Below are 24,181 nucleotides of genomic sequence, written 5' to 3' on the forward strand. Positions count from 1 at the left end.
GGCACCGTGGAGCAGGGTGTCAGAGAGGCAGGACAGTGACGCGGTCGTTTACCAGCACGGATAAGGGCATAGGCTGCAGCCTCGATCTCCAGGGCTGAATCTGGACTGATGTCAGCAGAATTAACCCTAGTGTGTATGAGTGTAAATGCCGCTGGGACAGGGACTGATGTGAATGTCCAAATATTTTCTGTAAAGAGCTCCGGAATATGTGCGCTATATAAATAACTGGTAATTATTATCATCATTTATTTATATGGCACCACAAGGGTTCTGCAGCGCCTCACAAAGTACATTAACAAATGAGCAAACTTATAAAACAGCGACCTTCAGTACAAAACAATACATAATAAGAACATGGTTTATTAACATTGCTGCAGCGATCATAACACTCAAAAAAGCAGCAGGGCGTCAGGAGTCTTTTTCCAAGGCTTTGGGTGCCTGGCAGCAGAGGAGAGCAGGCTGCAGTGGGAATGGCAGGCCTCTGAATGGACTGCCTCAATCACACTGGAGCAAGGTGGATTGGAAAAAGGAATCAGCAGTGGCTGGTAAGGGGATGAGGAAGCGGCAAGCTAGGAGTCTCTAGAAGACCTCAGTGGTTCAGTGTATGGTAAATGCTGGGCCACAGTGGGGAGCTCGCCAGGTGCATAAAAAGAGCTAACAATAGAACAAAAAATAAATAATATGAAGAAAAAGTTACACTGATACAATAATAATGTCTATTTATAATAAAGAAAAACATGGCCACATATCTCTGTAACCGGGAGAGGAAAGAAAAAATCCTGTAACCCACTCTCCACCTGTATAACTATGCTGCAGCTCAGCCCTTCTCCGGCAGAGGGCGCTGTGACCACATACATCCTGGTACTTTCTAATAGTCCGTAACTTATAGTCTAGTATAGAGCTAAGCCAACATCTTACAGAACAGGACTGTCAGGCTTGTGTCTCCGCCAGTGACTGGCAGCGTCAGTGGCTGCATAAGAATCCGGGAAGAAATGAAGTAACCCGTTATCGTACATTCCCCGCTGGTCGCGGCGCTCTGGCCGCACATGTCACTCATGCGGAAATATGGAAGTTTCACTTCCGGGTTACTGCTAATGCAAGGTTGCCCTGACTGGACAGACTGTCAGAATCGCCCCCTCTGATTGGCAGCGATATCGCCCGACTGGTCTCTGATTGGCGAGGCTGCCGGCAGGCGCAGGGCGATTGGCTGGGCTGTCGGTGTAGCGTGTGATTTCGCAGCGTCACTGTCGTGCGGGGCCCTGTTTGAATGAGATTGGGAGAAAGCTGCTGCCAGGCGAGCTGATTGTGCGCCCCTAACACGCACAATGCCCGTGTACACAGGTATCGGAGACCAGGAACTCGAGGCCGATTCCCTGCACATCACACTACTTTCATGGGTTTCCTACTAGTTCTGTGTGGCAGCGATGGCCGTGTATCCCTGCAGTCATATGTTACCGCGCTGCTCTCCCCTGGCTACAGGTTGCTGCGTCTAGTGGCAGAAACTCATTGTAGATTATTGCGGTTATATGTTACTGTGCAGCAATGAGTAGATGACAAGGGTCACATGTTACTGTGCAGCACTGTGTATACCTCACTGGAGTCACATGTTACCGTGCAGCACTGTGTATACCTCGCTGGAGTCACATGTTAACGTGCAGCACTGTGTATACCTCACTGGGGTCACATGTTACCGTGCAGCACTGTGTATAGATCACTGGGGTTACATGTTACGGCACAGCAATACATATGGATCACTGGGGTTACATGTGATGGTGTTGCAGGGTGTATATATTATTGGGGTTATACATGTTACTGCGCAGCAAAGTGTATAGATCACTGGGGTTACATGTTACGGAACAGCAATACATATGGATCACTGGGGTTACATGTTACCGTGCAGCACTGTGTATACCTCACTGGGGTCACATGTTACTGTGTATACCTCACTGGGGTCACATGTTACTGTGCAGCACTGTGTATAGATCACTGGGGTTACATGTTACGGCACAGCATTACATATGGATCACTGGGGTTACATATGATGGTGTTGCAGGGTGTATATATTGGGGTTACATGTTACTGCGCAGCAAAGTGTATAGATCACTGTGGTTACATGTTACGGCACAGCAATGTGTATAGCTAACTGGTGTTACATGTTACGGCACAGGAATACATATGGATCACTGGGGTTACTTGTGACTGCAGCTATATGTATATACATCACTGAGGTTAAATGTTACTGGACAGCTATGGATATAGATCACTGGGGTTACATGTTCTTGTGCAGCAATGTGTATAGATCACTGGGGTTTCACGTAATGACACATCAATAAATATAGATCACTAGGGTTACATGTTATGGCACAGCATTAAAATATAGATCCCTGTGGTGGTGTAATGTGTATAGATACTTGGGGTTACTTGTTATTGCTTTGCAGTGTGTATAGATCACTGGGGTTACTTCTGACTGCAGCAATGTCTGGATCACTGGGGATATTTTTTAATGCACAGATGTGTATAGATCTCTGATGTTGCATTATACTGTGCAGCTATGTGTATAGATCACCAGGGTAACATTACAATGCATCAATGTGTATAGATCACTGGAGTTACATGAGACTTCGTAGCTATGTTTATAGATCACTGGGATAATATGTTACAGCACTGCAATGTGTATAGATCACTGGGATAATATGTTACAGCACTGCAATGTGTATAGATCACAAGGGTTACATGTGATTGCACAGCAATGTGTATAGATCATCTAATATTATTTGTGACTGTAAAAATGTGTATAGATCACTGGAGCAACAAGTTACTGCGCATCAATGTGTATAGGTCCTTTGTATATTTATTTTGCCTATGTTCCACCTTTCTTTTCTAGAAATGTTGCAGTTTCAGGGGATTTATACTAAAATCTTCTAGCATGTGAAAGTAATTATAAATCTCATATTATTAGCTCTGCCATAGTAAGGAACTGAGATTCTCAGAAATGCATTTGTTTTAATTCTTTATTTATGCTGCTAAAATTAATGTATGTATTGTGATTTACTGTCATTTAACTTATATCCCTTCTTTTGAGACTGCAAGCTTTGTTCAACCTTTGAAAAAGTCTCTACATTGCACGTTTCAGTTGAATGATGTGGCTCCAACACATTTTTAACCCCTCTACTGTTTTATCTCTATACATTTAACGTTTGTCTGTCACCTGCACACAGGCTAGGCATTCATTCTGTGGGCTGTCTTAATATTCATGAAAATGTACTCTTTAAAATTCAGCATCCTGAATATGTCCGTCCTCATTAATTATGTGTCCGGCCTCGTGACTTAACTGTCATCTGTTAAGCCCACAAAATGGATAGCTTCACTGTGTGTAGTTGATGGGTCCATTTAAAATTGGACCGATCACCTTACGCACAAAGGATGCAGTATTTTTGTGAACGATTGAGATGGTGCTTCATTCATCATTGTTGGCACTGGTTGTTGTTTGAAAGATTTGTGGAACATTTGTCCAGTCTACAAAATTATATCTTTCACTCATTTTTAGTGGTAGGTAGTTGTTTATTGTACAACTTGATTGTTTTTGTTCTATTTTTTTTATTTTTGACATATACACTGTATAACATCACAGCCAAGGATAACTTAGAATTTAGTAATGTTAAGAAGCAAGACAAGGTATTCTAAATTGGGGCACACCTCTGTAGTAGTGTAGGATAAGTATTAAATATAACTTTTATTAATACATATGGGACTCGGGCACTTGCTGTATGGCTGATATTGTAGGAGCAGAGACAGGTAGCAGTGCAGCTGCATGCCCTGTATTAGGGCTTCCTGCACATCTCGGTTAAGATGTGTACACGCTGGGTGATAGAGGAACGACTGTACGATTACGACATTGTAATCGTACAATTGTTCATCTTCCTGTGCAGTGGGATAATGTGCCTACACTGAATGATATGTCGTTCAGTGCAGGTACCCTCCATCATCCCCGAACATGCACAACCTGTCGTTATCGGCAGGTTTACCTGCATATTCAGGTGATGGTCGTTTTCTACATTATACTGCACGATTACTGAACGATTGAATGATTACAATGTCGTAATCGTTCAATCGCTTATTTTAATCGCCCAGTGTGTACGCACCTTTACTCTAATTGTGTAGTCAGTAACATTAATGCACTATTGTGGTGCAGTAATCAAGGAGATACGATCACAGTACAGTGTTTTGGCTCTGTATTATTTGAACATGGATTAATGAGGGGCTGGATTAGATACTTTAACACTATGGAATCCTGTACTCCTAATCAATAACATATTGCAAATAAATTATTTATGTGCATCTATATTTGAAACGGGCTCGGTATGATTTACCGACGGCCGCTATGCTATACGTTCAGGAAGCCGGCGGACGCAATGCCGACCACCGGCTTCCAGACTGCAAATCTCGGCAGCGGCAGCCCAACAGAGGAGGAAATCCCGATCGTCCTAAAGGAAAGTATAAACTAACCTAATTCTACCCCCTAACCCTCGTTTAGAGTGCCCAACCCTAAACCCAACCCCCCCCTTCCCTGCCGCCTAAACCTAAGTCCCCTGGGGGGGTGCCTAACCCTAACCTCCCGGCGGTCAGCTTTGCGTCCGCCGGCTTCCTGAACGTATAGCATTCGGTTCAAATCCCAGCGGCGGCAGCCCGACAGAGGAGGAAATCCCAGTCGTCCTAAAGGTAATTATAAACTAACCTAATTCTATCCCCTAACCCTCCTGTAGGGTGCCTAACCCTAACCTCCCCTCTAAGTGCCTAACCCTAATCCCCCCTCTAAGTGCCTAAACCTAACTCCCCTTCCCCGCTGCCTGACCCTATCCTCCCGGGGGGTTCCTATCCCTAAGTCGTCGTCCCCGGGAGCCCTAAACCTAACACTCCTCCCCCACGGCTTTCTGCGCCCGGGATCCTTCCTATCGGGATGCCGGTCCCGCGGCATCGGTAAAATGACAGGCGTCTACATTTAGATGCCTGTCATTTAACCCTCGCCGGGATTAAGCAGTCGGGAAGCCGGCGGTCGGCATTGCGTCCGCCGGCTTCCTGAACGTATATCGCATAAACTGTATAACTATCCTCATAAAGCATTAACTAGATTGCGTAACTTTCTGCAGTATCATTATTTCATGCTTGCCCTACCTGGCATTGGTTACACAAGAACAAGTTTATGTAAGCGTTATTGAAGTGCAAAAGTCTGGGGGGCCATGTAGGCAATCGTTTTAAATAACTCCTAGTTTTGAGCTGTGCTGTTTTCCAAGAAACTGTCAGACACCCCCTTCTTTAGTGTTAGTTTTCCTTTTTGTTTTGTAAATGTATTTCTTCTTTAGGTGGATGTGTTGTGCAATCTACAGCACACATCAGGTGGTCCAGCAGCTCCGGAGCGATATGTTGCTGCCAGACCAGCAGGAGAGTGTACTCAGTTCATTTTTTTTTTTTTTTTTTTTTTTTTACACACTACTTTATGCAGTCACCATGATTTGGTGTGAATCCATGCCCTACAAATTCTCACTTCCATGTCTCACTATATTGTGTTAGTCTATTAATGAATATCTTGTGATCGCTTTGCTGAGCATTATATAAACACACCTCTCACAGCCTTAAGACAATGTCTTGATGGGATCTGATGCAGGTCAAAAAGAGTGATTTGCTCAGACAATGCTGGCCTGTTCTTGTATAGGAGTCATACCACCTACAATATGCTGTGCATTTCTGAAAAGCCGGTCTGGCTATTAACATTGGCCACTTGGCAAGTGAATGAAATACTTTATTGTACTTGCCCATGTACACTCATTGCTATAGTTCATGTAACCTATGTGAAGTTCAAGGTGCAGGCAATAATGGGATGGAATGTTAATGTCTGATCTAGTACTGTGCAGCAGGTAAGATGCTGTTCTTGTAAGTGCTATAACTTATTTGATGATATTTATCATTTGCAGAACTTGTGTTCCATTTTGTCTTACCCTGGAGAAATACACTGTATTTAACTAAGTGCATCAAAAATAAAAGCACTTTTAAATTGGCATACTTAATTTCTTCCTAACAGTGTCTCTGTATATGCTATATTACTATAGTCTGCATACTGGTTTTTTATTCCATTTTAAACACACACACTGTAGTTGTATTTTCTACTTCAGGGTCCATAGCGGGTCCACAGGGTTGACCTTGGGGATATAGCTGGATCAGGATCCATGGGCACCACACAGTTAAGCTTTTAGCTCCCAGGATGCACTTGGGTCCTCCTCTATACCCCGCCCCCGAGCCACAGGCACCTCAGTGTAAGCTGGTGCCCGGCCGTAGTCGGTCACCGCGCAGGGGGGCTGCAGGAGCAGCCCCCAGAAGCATTTTATTTTATTTATTTTAGTTTCTCTTTTTACTACAGACGGCAGCGAAGGGCTGTCTGTACAGACGCCCACGCTGCCGCTCTGATCCCTGACTGGCGCCGCGACGCCAGTACTGATCTGGGGATCGCGGCGGGAGGACAGAGTCCGTACTAGCTGGACTCTGTCTACCTCCCAGGACTGCTGCCGGAGTCGCCGGGATTCAGGTAAGCCGCGCGTCGCTGGCTAGCGGCGGCGCGCGGAATACCTTAAATGCAGTCCTTTAGCCTCCGGTCCTGGGGACAGACCGGAGGCTGCTGGCAGTGGCGGCGGGCCCCCCCATAACCCGTGGGACCACTAGACCACCAGGGATAACCGGCAAGCGGGAAGCCAGCATCCCTGGGGTTAATGGCCAGCCAGGGGAGGAAGCCTTCCCTGTTCAGCGGCTCCTCCCCTCAGCTCAGCGCGCTTTTCAGCCTGCATGTCTAGCGTCCCTGAGCTGCAGTTCACTCGGCCACTCCTCCTCTGAGGTCTCTGGCGGCCATTTTTTTTTTTTTTTTTCTACATGTGGCAGCGCAGATCCCTCAGGGAGCACGCGGACCGGTCCCCCTGTGTACCTCTCCCCTGTTAGGACGGCGTACACAGCACTATAGCCCTCCCAGACACTGAATCTGGGCGGTTGAGTGTAGTGTAAAGGTGCAGTGAGTATATCTTCCTGCATGGTATGTGACTTTTGCTAGTGCTGCTGTCTGTATTTTTCTCTTATTACTGTCAGCTTATATCTATCTCTTTCCTTCTTCCTTAGCCCTACAGGTGTGGAGGAGGGGCTTTTCTACTAATCTCACATATATAAATCAAGTATTTGTGAGGTCTGTCACATACAGTTGTGTGCTACACAGTGCCATATTCAGGACTGTTGTTCAGCACACAGGGAAGTGCAGTTCTTTTTTCCTCTATTGCCATATATATTTTGTCTGTACATTATATTTGGTTATGTCTGAGGGTGAAGTTGAGCACTCCGGGACTCCAGTGTTGTTTTCCTGCAGGCGCTGCTCTGCGGGATCACATAGGGAAGAGGCATCTCTGGATGCCCTTTATGAGCGGTGTCAGTTGACTCCTGGTCAATCCAGACCCCCTATGACACAGGAGCCACCATGGGCTATGTTTTCACAGGTGCTGGTGTCTCTGGCGGACCGCCTTGCGGCTCCGTCTGCTGTCCCTACGAGGACTCTGTCCCAGCCTACCATTTCCCATTACCAGTGTACCCCGCAATTATTGCAGAGTTCCTCTGGGTCACAGACTGTGGACCCATATTCAGGATTGCCTATCTATTTTCAGGCCACTCCTGCTACACAACAGTCTGTGGTGCCTTTCCAGACCAATGTGGCAGCTCCTCCACCATGGGTGGACGTGCTCTCCAGTTCAGTCCAGAGTCTGGCAGCTGCATCTTCGACTTTTCAGTCGATGCTGCACAATGACAGGTCTGCAGGGGCGTCTAAGCGTGCACATAGGTTGCGTGCGGCGCAGATTTCGGACACTGAGGGGTCCTCAGATGAGGGTGATGTCCAGGACGACTCCGATTCGTACACCTCGGCTCAGGAGTTGTAATCTCGGTCGTCTATTAATGTACGAGCTCTGGTTAGGGCGGTGCGTGCCATTCTCCTAATAGAGGATGAGGCACCTGATCCTAAGTAGAAATTCCCTAGTTTAAAAAAAAAAAAACTAAGGTGACTTCGGCGGTATTCCCCCTATCTGATCAATTAACGGATCATATGGCGGTGGCTTGGCAGACACCCAGTAAGAGATTTGTGCCTCAAAAGAGGTTGGCTTCCAATTATCCATTCCCGGAGGCGCATTGTAGGAAGTGGGTAGCTCCACCGGCGGTGGATTCCCATGTCACACGCCTTATTAATAGTGCTACGCTGCCAATACCGTCAGTTTCCTTGTTAAAGGATCCCACGGACAGAAAGGTTGAGGCTTGCCTTAAGTCTATTTATTCCCTCTCGGGAGCAATTGCTCGCCCGTCCATGGCCATTTCCTGGTGGCTAAGGCCATTAGGGTTGGGCCAATGCCTTAGGGGACACTTTTCCTGAGGATACTCAGGAAGTCCAGAGGGCATTACTAGGACAGATGAGTGATGCGGCTTCTTATATTGGAGAAGCTTCCTTGGACGCTAATCTGCTAACCTCTAGGGTGTCGGCTGCGGCTGTGCATGCCCGCCGCTCCTTATGGCTGAGGTCCTGGAGAGCAGACGCTGATTCAAACAAGGGCCTGGAGGCCTTACCTTTTAATGGGGAATTACTTTTTGGTCCAGACTTGGATAGGATCGTGGATAGACTAGCTAGGTCCAAGAAACAAGCTTAGAGTGCCAGGCGTCCCTCTTCCAAACAGGAAGATAAGCCTTCCGTCTGATGGGACGGGCCTCCCTCTGGGGGATCCCAGAGGGGAGGCCGACTTCTTCATTTCGCCCAGAGCTGGTTCAATACCACCACCGATGCCTGGGTGCGAGAAGTGGTCTCCCAGGGGTACGCCCTGTCTTTTCGGCGCAGACCGCCTCACTAGTTTTTCTGCACGAGTCCTTCTCAGGACATAGCCAAGGCTATGCTGATCAGGGAAGCTATAGACTCCTTGCTGACTGCAGGGGTCATTGTACCTGTTCCACAATCTCAGCATGGGATGGGGTACTATTCTGTTTCTGGTACAGAAACCCAATGGCTCCCATCGACCCGTTCTAAATTTAAAGTCTTTGAACAGGTTTCTCAGGATTCCCAGGTTCAGAATGGAAACCTTGTGTTCCATAATTCTGGCTATGGAACCAGGGGATTACATGGTCTCCCTGGATATCCAGGACGCTTACCTCCATGTGCCGATAGCAACGTCACATCAGAGGTGTCTGCGGTTCGCTCTGTTGCACCGTCACTACCAGTTCCGGGCTCTCCACAGCGCCGAGGGTGTTCACCAAGGTGATGGCAGTTATGGCTGCCCACCTTCGGAACCAGGGGGTACGGTTGTTAGCGTATCTGGACGACCTCCTATTGCTGGCAAGCTCTCCGGAGGTTCTGCTGCAACATCTCCAACTGACGGTGGCTTGTCTGCAGATGCACGGGTGGTTAATAAATTGGAGGAAGTCATCCCTGATCCCATCTCAGCAGATGGTCCATCTGGGGGCCCTCCTAGACTCTCATCAGCAGCGGATCTTTCTAACTCCAGAAAAGGTATCTTCCCTACAGTTGCGGATACGCAGTTGCCTGGATTGTGCCAGTCTTTCGGTACACTCGGCAATGAGAGTGCTGGGTTCCAGGGTGTCGGCATTCGACATGGTGGAATTTGCCCAGTTTCACTCCAGGCCTCTGCAGAGGCTGATTCTAGCAAACTGGAATGGGTTGCCTCACCGGATCCGGTCACAGACCCTGGTGCTATCTCCGGATGTACGACAGTCCCTGAATTGGTGGCTTTAAACAGCTCACCTCCTCGAGGTTCGCCCCTTTTGGATCCCGGACTGGGTTCGGCTCACGACAGATGCCAGTCTTCGGGGTTGGGGGGCGGTGACAGGCTCCTTGTCACTTCAGGGTCGTTGGACAGCGGAGGAAGCGGCTCTCCCCATCAATGTTCTGGAACTAAGAACCGTGTACAGGGCTCTGCAGTCGGCCGGCACCACTCTTCACGGAAGGGCGGTGCAAGTGCAGTCAGACAACGCCACCACGGTGGCGTACATCAATCACCAGGGAGGAACTCGCAGCCGGGCTGCGATGGCAGAAGTGTCTCACATCCTAACCTGGGCGGAGTGCCACTTTCCAGCGATCTCTGCAGTCTTCATTCCCGGAATCCTCAATTGGGAGGCAGACTTCCTCAGCCGTTACGACGTGCATCCAGGGGAATGGTCGCTTCATCCAGAGGTATTCCAACTACTCATGGACAAGTAGGGACTGCCGGAGATGGACTTGATGGCCTCTCGTCACAATCACAAGTTGCCCGTGTACAGGTCAAGGACGAGGGACGACGGCGCCAGTCTGGTGGACGCTCTGTAGGTCAGAGGGACGTTTCAGCTGGCATATCTGTTTCCTCCGATATCCCTTCTGCCTTGGGTCCTGCGCAAGTTCTAGCAGGACGGAGGCACTCTGGTACTGGTGGCCCCAGCGTGGCCAAGACGTCCGTGGTACTCCAACCTACAGAGTCTGTCCATCGACGTTCCGTACCTTCCTCCTCAGCGGCAGGACTTGTTGTCTCAGGGGCCCTACCTTTACCCGGATCTGGGTCGTCTGTCTTTGACGGCGTGGCTCTTGAGACGGCCGTCTTAAGGTCCCGGGGCTTTTCTAGTTCCGTTATTTCCACCATGCTGAGGGCACGCAAGCCTGCTTCTGCAAGGATTTACCATAGAGTGTGGCACACGTACTTTCAGTGGTGTGAGTCCAGAAACTTATGATCCTCAGGTATTCAGAGTTTCAAGGATTCTGGCTTTTCTTCAGTCGGGTTTGGACTTAGGTTTACGCCTTTCCTCTCTGAAGGTGCACGTGTCTGCTTTATCGGTTTGGTACCAACGTAGAATTGCTATGTTACCGGACGTACAGACTTTTTTTCCGGGGTGTTCTCAGGATTCTCCTGGCTATTGCTTCAGCAAGGAGGGTTTCCGAGTTGGGGGCACTTTCATGTAGTTCCCCCTTCTTAATTATTTTCTACAGGACAGAGCAGTGCTTCGCACTCGTCCTGAGTGTTTACCTATGGTTGTCTCTAAGTTCCATATCAATCAGGAACTGGTGGTCCCAGGCTTTCAGTCCCCTGATCTTACAGCAGGGGAGACTTCGTTGGACATTGTCCGTGCTCTCAGAGTTTATGTTGATCGGACTGCTTCTGTTCGAAAGTCCGACTCCTTGTTTGTCCTCTTTGGTTTTCATAAGAGGGGTTGGCCTGCCAACAACCAGACTTTGGCCCGTTGGTTTTGTTCTGTTATTAGGGAGGCTTAGATACGAGAGCATTTACCTGTTCCAGCCTCTGTTAAGGCTCATTCCACTCGTTCTGTGGGCCTTTCTTGGGCTGCTAAACGTGGTGCCTCAGCTGTTCAGCTGTGTAAGGCAGCCACTTGGTCTTCGGTTCAAACGTTTCTAAGATTTTATGCGTTTGACACCTTTGCCTCTCAGGATGCATCCTTCGGGCGCAGGATTCTCCTTTCTGCACAGGAGCGTCCCCGTCCTTAGTTGAACTGCTTTGGGACATCCCCAAGGTCAACCCTGTGGACCCCCTATGGACCCTGAAGTAGAAAACAAGAGATATGGTAAGAACTTACCTTTATTATCTCTGTTTCTACGAAGTCCATAGGGTCCACAGGGCGCCCGCCCTGACGCACCTGGCTTCTAATGGGCTGTGTTGCTGGTCACCGGTATTTCCGTCTCCTTTTTCTGTGAGTATGGTTTCTTGTGTGTTCCAGTCTTCCTTCTCTCTGTTCCATATTCTCCTCCGGCCTAGGCTGCTTACCAACTGAGGTGCCTGTGGCTCGGGGGCGGGGTATAGAGGAGGACCCAAGTGCATCCTGGGAGCTAAAAGCTTAACTGTGTGGTGCCCATGGATCCTGATCCAGCTATATCCCCAAGGTCAACCCTGTGGACCCTATGGACTTCGTAGAAACAGAGATAACAAAGGTAAGTTCTTACCATATCTCTTGTTTTTTATGTGAGCAGTGTTCGTTTTGTTTAATAACGTGGAATATAAAATCTGCTATCAACAGAGGTGGTCACTTGCTTGTGCACAGTATACCCACTCTTACCTGTGATTTTCTAGTTCATACCCCAGGGCATCATGTAGTTTCCATTGGCAGCCGGTGGTGTCCGTCCCATACCGATAATACTTCTGCTTTTCTTTATTATCAGTAAACGTAAAGTGGGGAAAGGAAAAGTTTGATAATGTGGAGCTGAACACTGAGGAGCCGCCAATGGTGTTCAAGGCCCAGCTTTTTGCCCTCACTGGGGTGCAGCCAGACAGACAGAAAGTCATGGTTAAAGGAGGAACGTTAAAGGTATGACTGTATCTGAAGTACTATACAATTTATTTTTATTTTTTTCCATTACATTCACAACTTCTTTTAATAGGGAGTTTAAAATAAATTTGAGATTCCGCCTGTGTACATTGTGGGTACAAATGGAAGGAAAACCCATATTCTATTAGCGCACACGAGCTTCCAGTGGAACCTCGTGATAATTGAATGTCTACCTATGTTTTCTTCCATGGTTCACATCTAAAGTACATGTCCTAATACAACTATGGGGGTAATTCAATAGTCTTTTTGTGCTCCCGTTAGGGCAGGTGTGGGTGCCCAGATTTCTGCTCGCACCCTCCTGAGTTGGCGAGCAGAAATCCGCCAAAAGTCCAGCTTTTGGGCACCAAAACTGCTCTAACCAGGAACATTTGACAGTGATGAGTAATGGGTGCCCATGGAACTTGTGCCCAATTAGAGCAACAATTGAAATGCTCTGGCATTCATTACATTGAATTGCCCCAATATGTTTAGATAAGGTGTATAAATGTTGATGTTAAATGTTGTTTTTGTTTTATCACAGGACGACGAGTGGGGTAATCTCAAAATCAAAAATGTAAGTGTCAAATATCTTCTTCCCTGCAGTGACCGGTCCTTTAGTGTTCACTCTAGGATTTGTTAGAACACAGGTTCTCAAACTCAGTCCTCAGGATCCCAAACAGTGCATGTATTCCAAGTCTCCTCACAGAATCACAAGTGAGATAATTAGCTCCACCAGTGGATCTTATAAAATGTGTCAGTGGGTCTACTCGCCCGCCCCCCCCCCCCTTGTCTTTTTCTTCGCATTGGCTTACTATATCTAATGTTTCTCTATGCTAATTTACTGTATTAGTTCACTATTTATGGTGATTTGTATTCAGCTTATTATAGCTATTGATAGGTAATCACTTCTGTTCATAAATATGTAAGCTTTGCCATTTTTCTCCTGTTATGAGATGTATAACTGTTTAAATGTCTATTTGTATTGCAAACTGAATTCTGTATCATTGATTCTTTTGATGCTTTATATAATAAAATATATTTGAAAAAATATATAAAAAAAAATTGTCTGAGTAATGTATACACCTGTGCACCTGCTGGGTGACCTGGAAAACGTGACCTGTGTGGGGTTTTGAGGACCAAGTTTGAGAACCACTGTGTTAGAACATAGTTCTGATCACTGAGAAGGGCACTTCTTAATTTTGAACATTTTTGAATCAATGCTTTGCGACACTAAAGCTACAGCGGCTGGTAAGCGCACAATGCATTGCACGTATGTTCACCCCATATAGTTATTATTATACACATATGTGCCGTTGTGTTGTTTATAGCCCCGCATTAATATAGAACACCCATACAACACCTGAGATCTGTACCAACAAAAATATATGCCCAGTCTAGTTGAAAGATTAGAGGTAGAAAATAAATAATACAAAACTTAAATAATAGTATCCTCAGGTACAGTACCTCTAACCTTGCAAAAATTTAAAAATTTGGAAGAGGGTTAAATTTAGTAAAATAGTTCCCCTCTTCTCCGGGGGGAGGGGTTACCATATTAATCTGGATTGATACAAAACCCTGTTTCTGTACTGGGGAAATAATCTGTATATGCTCGCTGCTTACCCCTTTCTTTCACTCCTCCTCGGACCGCTGTGTAATTTGGCCAGCAGTGGTGACCTGTTTATTTAGGGACCCTCCTCTGGGATTCCATTCGTTTGGTCAGAGGAGCATCTCATCCAAACAGTGTTCCAATTTAACAGGCTTGCCGTGAGTAGACAGCTACAGAGTAACAGGTGCTCTGCTCGGTCTTCTGTGTACTCCTTTAATGCAAAAAAGTGATTAGACTAGGAGCACCTGTGAAACGATTCTGCATGGCGATCTGAAAAAGTGCCGGGTGCAATTTTACATTTAAAAAAAAATGGGCAAGCCCCATGCCCTGCTAAAAGAGCCTAGCGTGAGTACTATCCTTTCTATGAGTCTGCTGGAAAAGTGACCACCAACAAACAACACTACATGTCCAGAGCTGTCAGTTTTGTACCATTCTGGTAACATAGTTGATATAACCTAAATACTCGTAGCTTGGTTTTTCTGCTTGTTTGTGTGTGAATGGCAGTATGTGTTTTGTGAATACACCTTGACAGATCAGATCCACTGAAAATACAGCAGCGCTCTAGTAGTCTTTAAGCAATTTATAGTTCTATGACTGAAAATGAAAAGCAATAGATCGTTTACCTCGATTCTCTTGTTTTGGGGGCAAATTATTTTTGATTCTTAAATAAACCGAAAGAGACCAAACAAGCCTGAAAGTCTGACACAAGACTTCTGGTGTTTTTACTGATCCCAGTATAATTTATCAATACTGCAACATTGTCCATTCACTTCTAGGGGATGAGCTTGTTAATGATGGGATCAGCAGAGGCTCTTCCTGAGGAACCTGCAGTGAGACCTGTTTTTGTAGAAGATATGACAGAGGAGCAATTGGCCTCGGCTGTAAGTATGTCTGAGTGGTGGCATTTGTTGTATATCCTGTTGAAATAACAATTTTCTTTTTTAATGGAAAAATATATACAATTAGTTAGCGGGGAATTAATATTCGCATCTGTATCACACATTTCTGTTTCATTTCAAGCAGTGATCGATACTACCTTCTGAGGGCCTTTTCTGCACAGCTTTATTTATACAGGTTTTCTTACTGATGTTTAGGAGACTGCATTGTGATGGATACTACACTCAGGTGTAATTATTGAACTCTGGGCCTGATTCAGAGCTGAACGCTCTGACCAGAGCGCTTGCTCTGAATCAGGGCCCTCTTCCTTGAAAATGGAGCGGCCTCCTGGCCGCTCGTATAGCTGTGGGTGACCACCCACAGCATATGCGAGCGGCCAAAAAGATGGTCGCGATGGTCTTAACCATCGCGACCATCGGACTTGCGACGGAGACCATGCGGTAGGGTCTCCCTGCCACAAGCCCTGGAGTGATTTTGGCTCTATCAGAGCCAAAATCACTCCCACTGACTTCACTAGTGACACTCCCACTGACATCACTAGTGATGTCAGTGGGGCCGGCTTCAGACGGTAGGCGTTCCCATGGGAACGCCTCCGTCTGGCAGGCACGCTCACCAAAGGGGGCGTGCTGTCAATCAACATCGACAGCACGCCCCCTTTGGTGTGAGACCCGGAGCGATGGAAAGCCTGTCGCTCCCCGGGTCTCGCACATGCGCACGACGGAGCTCCCTCCGTCGTGCGCATGCGCAGTGGGGAACATCGACCCACTTGCGAGCATCCTGACGCTCACGAGCGGGTCTGAATGACCCCCTCTGTCTGTATAGGGAATAGGACAATCTATACATAGACTAGTATATGACCAAAATCACCTCCCAGAGAGTGGGTGTTCTTGGCAGAAACTGTTTCCAACCTGGTGGCATTAAGAAGTAAGCTGGGTGGGTGCAGTGTATTCTGGCTGGAAACAGATATATTTTTAAAGATTGTTGCAGATATTGCCCACTTGCTGGCTGGATATAATTGTGTCCAGCAATGCACGCAGAAACACAGTGTTGCACGCTGAGACACACCGTACACATCTGCACTCTCCATCTACACTCTGCAATGTTCCCGTCATCCAGTCTGCACCCTGCCTCTTAAAGGCGAGGGACGGATCTTTGTTACTGAGCCTGTCACAGTAATGTAAGCCTAGTGCAACTCTGATGTTGGCTGTCAGACCTTTGGAGCAGGATAGTGCTGAGTGGCTTGTAAAATAATCCTGGGGAGAACACTGCCACGGAAATATATATTCATACAAGCAAGGATATTTCTGTGAAGAGACTATAGTATGTATTATATGTTGGTGTATAGACACAGTGCATCAGGATTGAAGTAATCAATTAAGTTTTCCAAACGATGCATTGCATAGAAATCTATGAAATGTATCTGTGATCTAACATGACCCTGGGAGGGAGTACTTTTATGGATATGTCAGTTTGGCATATATTCTTTAGATAAAAATAGGTTTGGATGATTGGTGCTACTGTCCTTATGTGGTCTTATAAATGAACCGAAAGAAGGTGCAGCCTGGAATAATCGGAACTTTCAACAGCAATCCGGATAAAGACCGTTTTTTGTATAGAAGTATTCTAGCGCTCCCAATGATCAGTGTTATTTTGGAGAAAAAAGAGAATGGAAAAAATATAGTGTAAATCTGTGATAAAAACAAAAAAAGAAAGTATATAGACATATACTCACCCTTTATAGGTGAGATCAGTACAATGGATACAAATCAACAGCGTGGTCCTACGGTGGTTGCAATAGCAACGATGAATAGATCTGGATGGGTCTCAAATCCTGACAGTAGTCGTTATGTGAAGAAAATAAAACATGCCTCCATAGTGCAAATCGGTTGTCATCAAGTCAGAATAATAGTAAATAATATCCTGCTCACCTTATTCCATTTGCATAAGCGCCTTAGACATTCATTTTAAATCCCGATGTCCGATGGACAACCGATTTGCACTATGGAGGCATGTTTTATTTTCTTCACATAACGACTACTGTCAGGATTTGAGACCCATCCAGATCTATTCATCGTTGCTATTGCAACCACCGTAGGACCACGCTGTTGATTTGTATCCATTGTACTGATCTCACCTATAAAGGGGGTGAGTATATGTCTATATACTTTCTTTTTTTGTTTTTATCACAGATTTACACTATTTTTTTTTTTTCATTCTCTTTTTTTTTTTTTTTTTTTTCCCAAAATAACACTGATCCTTCGGAGCACCGGAATACTTCTATAGAAAAATTATATTCTTTAGAGTTTTATACTTTTGGGTCAGATGCCTGAAAGAAACAATAAGGCACAATGTTTATGTATTCAACTTGTTCTACCTCTTTTGTGTCTTATATATAGTGTGTGTTAAGTGAAAATAAGTCAATTTGCCAACTTCTTTCTGAAAATTCTGGCAAGTTCTTAAGCAGTTGCACCTCCGCCAACCCTTTGAATTTATACCATTTATCTTTTCGTGCTACGTGGTATTAGAGGAGTAAGTCTGAGGTCCTCACTGTCGCTGTGACTTCTACCAAACCATAAGCAATTCACCATCAACTACAGTTCTGGCCAACATTATTGGCACCCTTACATTTTAAGTACATCATGTACATTGTCTGAGAAAAGGTAATGTAGTAAAACAGCTGTGGTCTATAGCATGTTTGGCACAGAAAAGCTAAGGATAAATCGGTAATAATTTGGAAAAGCTAAATCGGAAGATTGCCGTGACCTAATTTTTGGGAACCTTTTGAGCAATTCTAGTCTTTTTGAAATTAGACTTGTGTGATAATTTATCACCGGTGACTAAATTATCAGTGCTTCCATGACTTGAATTAAGGAATGAATGATAACTTTAATGTTAAAAAAAGGCTACTTTTTATTCCCTATAACTATGTCACAATAGTGAAGAGGGCATCAGAAGTCCTATTATCACCAACCACAAGGTCATCTCCAAAGACCTTGTCATCCTTGTTACAACAGTGTGCACTGTTAAGAAATGTACTACTTATGGAATTGTGAAGAACTTCCCTGGACGTGGGGGAAAGAGGAAATTCGAGAGAAGTATGAAGGTTGATACAAACTGTGGAAAAATACTCTATGTAAAACCTCCAAAGAGCTTGAAGGCTGACCTGGAAAAATTCAGAGTGATTGTTTCAACCAGTACCCTATGCTGCACACTAAATCAAGAAGGGCGAAGGGCAAGGAAGACCCCACTGCTGAAAAAAAAAGAAAGGAACCACTGTTCTTTGCCAATACATACCAGCGATTTTTGTTTGTATATGACAAAATAAAGCTTTTAAGGAGAACACCTTACCTACGGTTAAATATGGTGGTGAATGGAAAATGTTGTGAGGCTGATCTGCTTCCACTGGAGCTGAAGGCTTACCCAAGACACTTTGGAGCAAAATGTGTTATCCAGTGCTTAGAAAGTTCTGTTTGGGTCGAAGATCCATGGGTCCTTTAGCAACATCCAAAAGCACAAAAGAATGGCTAAAAAGGTAACAATGGACTTCTTAACTGGCCAATGAGTCCTGATCTCAGTCCATTTAACAATCTTCCATTTGGAAAAGGAATCCTGCAAACATTCATGAGCTTCAACAAACTGCAGTGGAAGAGTGGGAGAAATGACCAGCAGGCAGGTGCAGGAAGCTTCTAGATTGCTAAACTGTTTGTTTATATAAAAAAAAATAATTTAGGTTCATATCTTTGTATATCCTATAAAAAAAAAATTCTGATGATACAAAATTGGTACTCCATTAATTTCTGATTTATGTTGTACAGGTTCTCCTTAAAATTCAAGGGTGCCAATAATGTTGACCAGAAGTGTATATAACTGGTGACCTTGAAGAATCTCCAATTTCCTCTTGTATAATATTTTCATGACAGTTTTTAGAAATATTGGCTTTTTGAGGTGAAGTGTGGATTTCATTCAACTCGTCTACTATTTTAATATAGATTTTTATTTATTGTAATCCTATTTTATTCTCTAAAATCCATTACTGCATATTTTCTTGTCTTGTAGATGGAATTGCCTTGTGGGTTAACAAACCTTGGGAACACCTGTTATATGAATGCCACAGTTCAGTGTATCCGCTCTGTGCCTGAGCTTAAAGAGTCTCTTAAGCGGTATGATTATACAGGACTTAAAGGATCTTCTGTGTAGCTTGACTCTTTGCTTCCTAGCCTTTCACTGACCACAAATCTGCATTTTCTTAAATGGAATACATTTATGCTCATATATGATGTATGATTGGAAGTCTATATTTTGGTAAAGCTACAAATGGCAGGCAGCTGTTTTTGTTTTAAAGTGCAATCACACAATTAATGTCTGCAAAGTAAATGGTTTGATAAATATCTGCCTTACCTTGGCTTCTAGATATTAAAGATGGCGACTGGTTTACATGTGGTTTGACAATTATGTAAAGTAACATTTATTGTTGGCCAGGGTTCTCTGTGCCGTGATTTAAATTCACTCCCTTTTTTGATTCTCTACTTATTTGTTTCACTGCAAGTTTGAAAGATCTAGTCTGCAAATGACAATGCTTCTGTTCATTAGTGACTTGCCTGCTTATACTAATACGGCTTACACAGTGTTGTCTAGTCCCAAAGGTAATATTCTATATGTTTGTGTTTAATGCTTGTGCATGTTTGTTTCTTGTAGTTATACAGGTGCCTTAAGAGCTTCTGGTGAAATGGCCTCTGCACAATATATTACTGCAGGTTTGTTCCTTCTCATTGTTTCCTTTCTCTTGATTTTAAATATATTGTGATTTATTTATTTATTTTCCTCTTTAAAAATGTTATAAAGCTAATTGGGAATGTCACTGGGGAATTAAGTGGGATAACCCTTAACCTGCATGCTATGTATCTGCAATATATTTATATATTGGAATAGAGCTGAGCCGCTGTTAAAAATTTAAGTTTAGAGGGTACCACATTTGTGTCATTACCAGGGCTGTGAACTTTGGACTATGTCATTGTTACTGAAGTTTGTTCATTTCAGCTCTTCGAGATTTATTTGAGTCTATGGATAAGACCTCTTCCAGTATCCCACCCATCATTCTCCTTCAGTTCCTGCACATGGCCTTCCCTCAGTTTGCAGAGAAAGGTGACCAAGGACAGTATCTGCAACAGGTAATTTTCTCAGTCTCCCTTGTTATGAAACATACAAATATCCCTTTCCTCTACCATCCAAACCGGGGGACACTGCAATCCACCAACGCTTCCTGAACCGATGATGTCACAGCGTCTCCGTTATAATCCAAGCCCTAACATGTTTCATCCTGAAGGAATTCCTCAGTGCGCCATGTCCCGGGCAACTCCGCTTCACTGCGCGTCTTTCTTGATGAAAATGTGCTTCTTCTTTGCATAACTGTAAACGCGACAACTGCTTTGTTAGATTACACTGATCAGTTTGATGTGTGACCTATGTATGTCTATTTAAGAAGTACTAGGATGCAGCAGCCATGACTTTTTCTCATGCCAAGTTCCGTTGTGCTTCATCTGCGACTTTGTACATGTTTAAAACTAATTCCTGTGTGGTTAAAGCTCGGAGTCCTTAGTACACTGTTTGATGTTTGGCTGCATCTGAGATGCGAATAAGACACAAAATTTTAAAGAAAGAGACGATACCCTACACCTCTAAGAGCGTCCCAGGCGTCTCGTGCCAGATGGCATACATCTGTATATAAATAATTTAAAAAATGACAGGACTCTGACACTGTGAAAAACAACCTTTAGTAAATAACCAATCCCCCACACCCCTTGTTTCCATGTTTATTACTCACTTGTGTCTACAGGGAAGTGTCCTCTCCGATCCCAAGAGCTTTGCAAAATGAGACAATGCAGTACACCAGTCACGGATGGGAAGTCACTAGTGGTCACAGCCCTAGGAATGAACAAGAGCACTCTGATTGCTGTCAGCATGGTAGCTGACCATTTAGAAACAGACGGGGATAGACACTGGGTTCCCCTATTGAAGGTCCTATCGATCTTTAGTAAATTGTATGATGTACAGTCAAGACATGGATATATATATATTTTTGTACAAGTTTTGTTTCTTTCTTTTTTCTGCATTTCTTTTTAATATTGTAGTTCTAAGATATTTCTATTTTTCAGGATGCTAATGAGTGCTGGGTACAAGTAATGAGGGTGCTGCAGCAGAAATTAGAAGCTACAGAAGGAGACACTGATATGGAGGTAACCTGCACAATTGACCCTAATTCAATTTGCCAAAATAGTCTGTTAATAACCTGTAACCTAGAAACTAATTTTTATTGTAGATTAAATTATTTGCTTGTGTTTAGGAAACAGCAGTATTCTTGTATTTAGTTTTCCTGCTAGGCTGTTTTAGCGGGGGGGTCATGCCCTGCCCGATTTTTAAGTGTGCAAAATTTGTCCTGCCCTTCTAACAGCGCCCCGTTAAAGCTGCTTGCTCTGTGCCGTCCCCACATGTGGGCCAAGTTGCAGTTTTCAATTGCCGCTGGGAGAATAGATGGCTTGTGCATGGCATCTATTCACAGTGACAGGAGAGTTTGGGGGAAGCCCAGCATCCCTGTAAGTACTGGGCACACCCCCAAGAGTGACGAATAGGGGACGTGTCACAAGGACACGACCCCTCCCTGCTCAGCCATGCCCCCTTTTTGGGAGCTTTACCTGCACCTCAGTGCCCTACCCTGCCCACAGTCTGCAGTGAACACTAGTACTGAATGGTCAAGGTTATTGTTTATATATACTTGGGTTGTGCCCTTTAGTATTTGATATAAAATGTTGGTCAAACTGTCCCTTCTGTTGCGCCTTCTAATGAGTGTGTAAAGCAACTGTTAATATTCCCCCTTCAGCCAATTGGGAGATGCACATCACACGTATTCAGGTTGGACATTCAGACAATAATTTTCTCTTCTCTTCTTCGTACTTAATATACTGTGAAGCACTGACTTCACCTGATGTGCCTACTGTAGCTTCTCTGTAGTCATGAGCACAATGATAATGACCAGATGATTGCAAAGTCTATGAAAGACATGACCAAGCAGATTGTTGGCCTGAAGGTGGTGAAGGAGTGGCGTCAGGGGACAGCCCTGGAACTCTATTGAAGATGCGGGATCAGATGGAGCCATCCTCAATAATGACTGTTCCGCACTAAAGGGACTTTCCTTTAGGACAATGACTGTTTTAGTGCTGGGTCCTTGGAGGACCATTTTCTGTTATGTAGCTGAAATTCAGTGTAAAGCATGGATGAGAGACCTTTTTTTCTGCCGTGGGCCATTTTGATATATATATATATAACATTATTTGCGAGGCCGGTGCAGACCACGCCCCCATGATGTCACATGGGGACTGGGCCACAATCACCAGTAATTACAGCAATGCCTGGAGCATCCTGAGGATGCTCCGGGGAGCTGTAAGGGCAGTGATATGACCATATGAAGTGTCCTAAGGACTCTCCAGGCGACACTGCTGCATAGATTCTGGCTGCAGGGTGCCATTCTAGGCATTCTGCTAGCCAGATGAGGGTAGAAGAAAAAAGCTCAGAGGGCCAGACCAAATGATTCCACAGGCCTTATACGGCCCCCGGGCCTGAGGTTCCCCATCCCTAGAGTACAGGGACACTGCTAGCAGCTCCTGTTCTCCTTTGTGGCCCTTGCTGCATTTGGATGCTCTCTTGCATGTTCAAAACTACTGTCCAATATTTTATTAGTGAATTATTAAATATGAAGAGATCTATGTATTTTGAAGCATCCATAGAAATATAACAATATAATCCTTTTAAAAAAAATGTGATGAGTTCATAATTCGAAAATCTTTCACAGTAAACCAAAATAATAGTAAAATGGCCTGGTGACTACATATAGATACATGGCCAGTTGCTGGATTCTCCGCAGTTTGTAATTCTGTACATCAGATCATACTATACATTTTACAGCTGATTTGGAAGACGGCTTAATCTTTGAACATTTAAATATTCAGGTTTATCGTTTCTTTAAGAGCAATTTTCAGATATTTGCCTCATTAACAATAATAGCATATTTTTAATAGCATAAGTTTTGAAAGTATAAAAAAAACCGGAACCATTCTTGGCCCTGTGAATAGGGATTATTAAGCTGAACTGTTGTGGTGATTTAAGTAGAAGTGCATAAGATAACTTGCATCACTCAGTAATAATAATCAGGCAGTAAAACACCACTCAGTGTATTGCCTTAAAACAGTGGTAAGTGGTACAAGGTTCTCGGCAGCTATATTTTATATACATTTTCCCCTTAGGTTGACTCGGGAGCTGCTGCTGCACCAAAGAAGAAGAGCTTTATTGATCAGTTTTTTAGCATTGAATTTGAATCGTCGTATCCTTTTATTGAGTAGACAACGGTTAATTGGAAATCCAAATTGCAGTCGTAGTGTCATATAAAAGTGCGGACATGTAGACTATTTTTTTAAATTCAAATAACATTTCTCCTTCATCCACTAGGGGACACTGGAGTTAAAGACAGTGGGGTATAGACGGTGGTAGAGCAGAGCCTGGCACTTTAAATAATCTAGAAGTGTGACTGGCTCCTCCCCCTCTATGCCCCATCAGCCCCAGTTTTTAGAATGTGCCCGAGAGAGCCGGTTGCACATCAGGCTGTCTCCAGCCTTTCTCATAAAATTATATTTAAGCTTTTATTACAAGCACTGAGGACAGGCAAGCTGCTTACTGTGGCAGTCTGCCTGCTACGTGGGAGCCGCCGGGAAGGGCACCACACAGCTACTGCAGCCTGTGTCCGGTGACCCTAAGGAGGGGGCACACATACTGGAGTCATCCGACCCTGCGAGGACCCGCCACTGCTCACACTGGCATGTGTCCGGGTTCCACGCCGCCCCCTCAGCCCAGCATCCCGGCCGCAGCAGTCCGTAAGTATGACCACTGCTCCTGATTAGCAGGAGCAGTGGAAGTTAGCTAGGCTCAGTGACATGCCGCTAGCGGTCACTGTTGATGCCCGCCATTTCAGCGGTGCCATTTGTTACTGAGCTTCTGTGGCTCAGTGTTGAGGCGGGCTCTCCCCCTGAAAGGCAGTTTAGCGCCGACAGTCCGCAGTCCGGGTCCTCCTCCCCAGATGGGGAACAGGAGGTGTAGCCGCGGTAGGCGCGCTAAACGCCCGCCATTAGCGGGAGCAGGCAAGCTAATAATTGAGCCGCGCCGGGGCTTGTAATGTAGAAGCTCCGGCGACGGCTTTGACGGGGGCACTTGGAGAGCCGCGTAGCGGCTGTCTGTAATCACCGCGCCAGTGCTCACAAATAACACCGGCGCCGAGTT

The 24,181-nt window shown here is 44.9% G+C and overlaps 1 protein-coding gene across 1 annotated transcript in view; it reads left to right on the forward strand.

Moving 5' to 3' along the window:
• The first annotated feature begins 929 nt into the window (after positions 1-929).
• USP14 (ubiquitin specific peptidase 14) overlaps positions 930-24,181 on the forward strand; it is a 57,300-nt gene continuing 34,048 nt past the window's right edge. Inside the window, exons 1-9 of the mRNA XM_088469624.1 lie at positions 930-1,341; positions 12,212-12,357; positions 12,899-12,931; positions 14,740-14,844; positions 18,917-19,020; positions 19,556-19,614; positions 19,898-20,028; positions 21,013-21,093; positions 23,155-23,231. Of these exons, the coding sequence (XP_088325750.1) occupies positions 1,326-1,341; positions 12,212-12,357; positions 12,899-12,931; positions 14,740-14,844; positions 18,917-19,020; positions 19,556-19,614; positions 19,898-20,028; positions 21,013-21,093; positions 23,155-23,231 (752 nt within the window). The 5' untranslated portion in view covers positions 930-1,325. The remainder of the gene's footprint in view (positions 1,342-12,211; positions 12,358-12,898; positions 12,932-14,739; positions 14,845-18,916; positions 19,021-19,555; positions 19,615-19,897; positions 20,029-21,012; positions 21,094-23,154; positions 23,232-24,181) is intronic.

This window comes from Taudactylus pleione, unplaced genomic scaffold (assembly GCF_031769625.1).
Source record: "Taudactylus pleione unplaced genomic scaffold, aTauple2 ptg000093l, whole genome shotgun sequence".
Taxonomy (NCBI): Eukaryota; Metazoa; Chordata; class Amphibia; order Anura; family Myobatrachidae; genus Taudactylus; species Taudactylus pleione.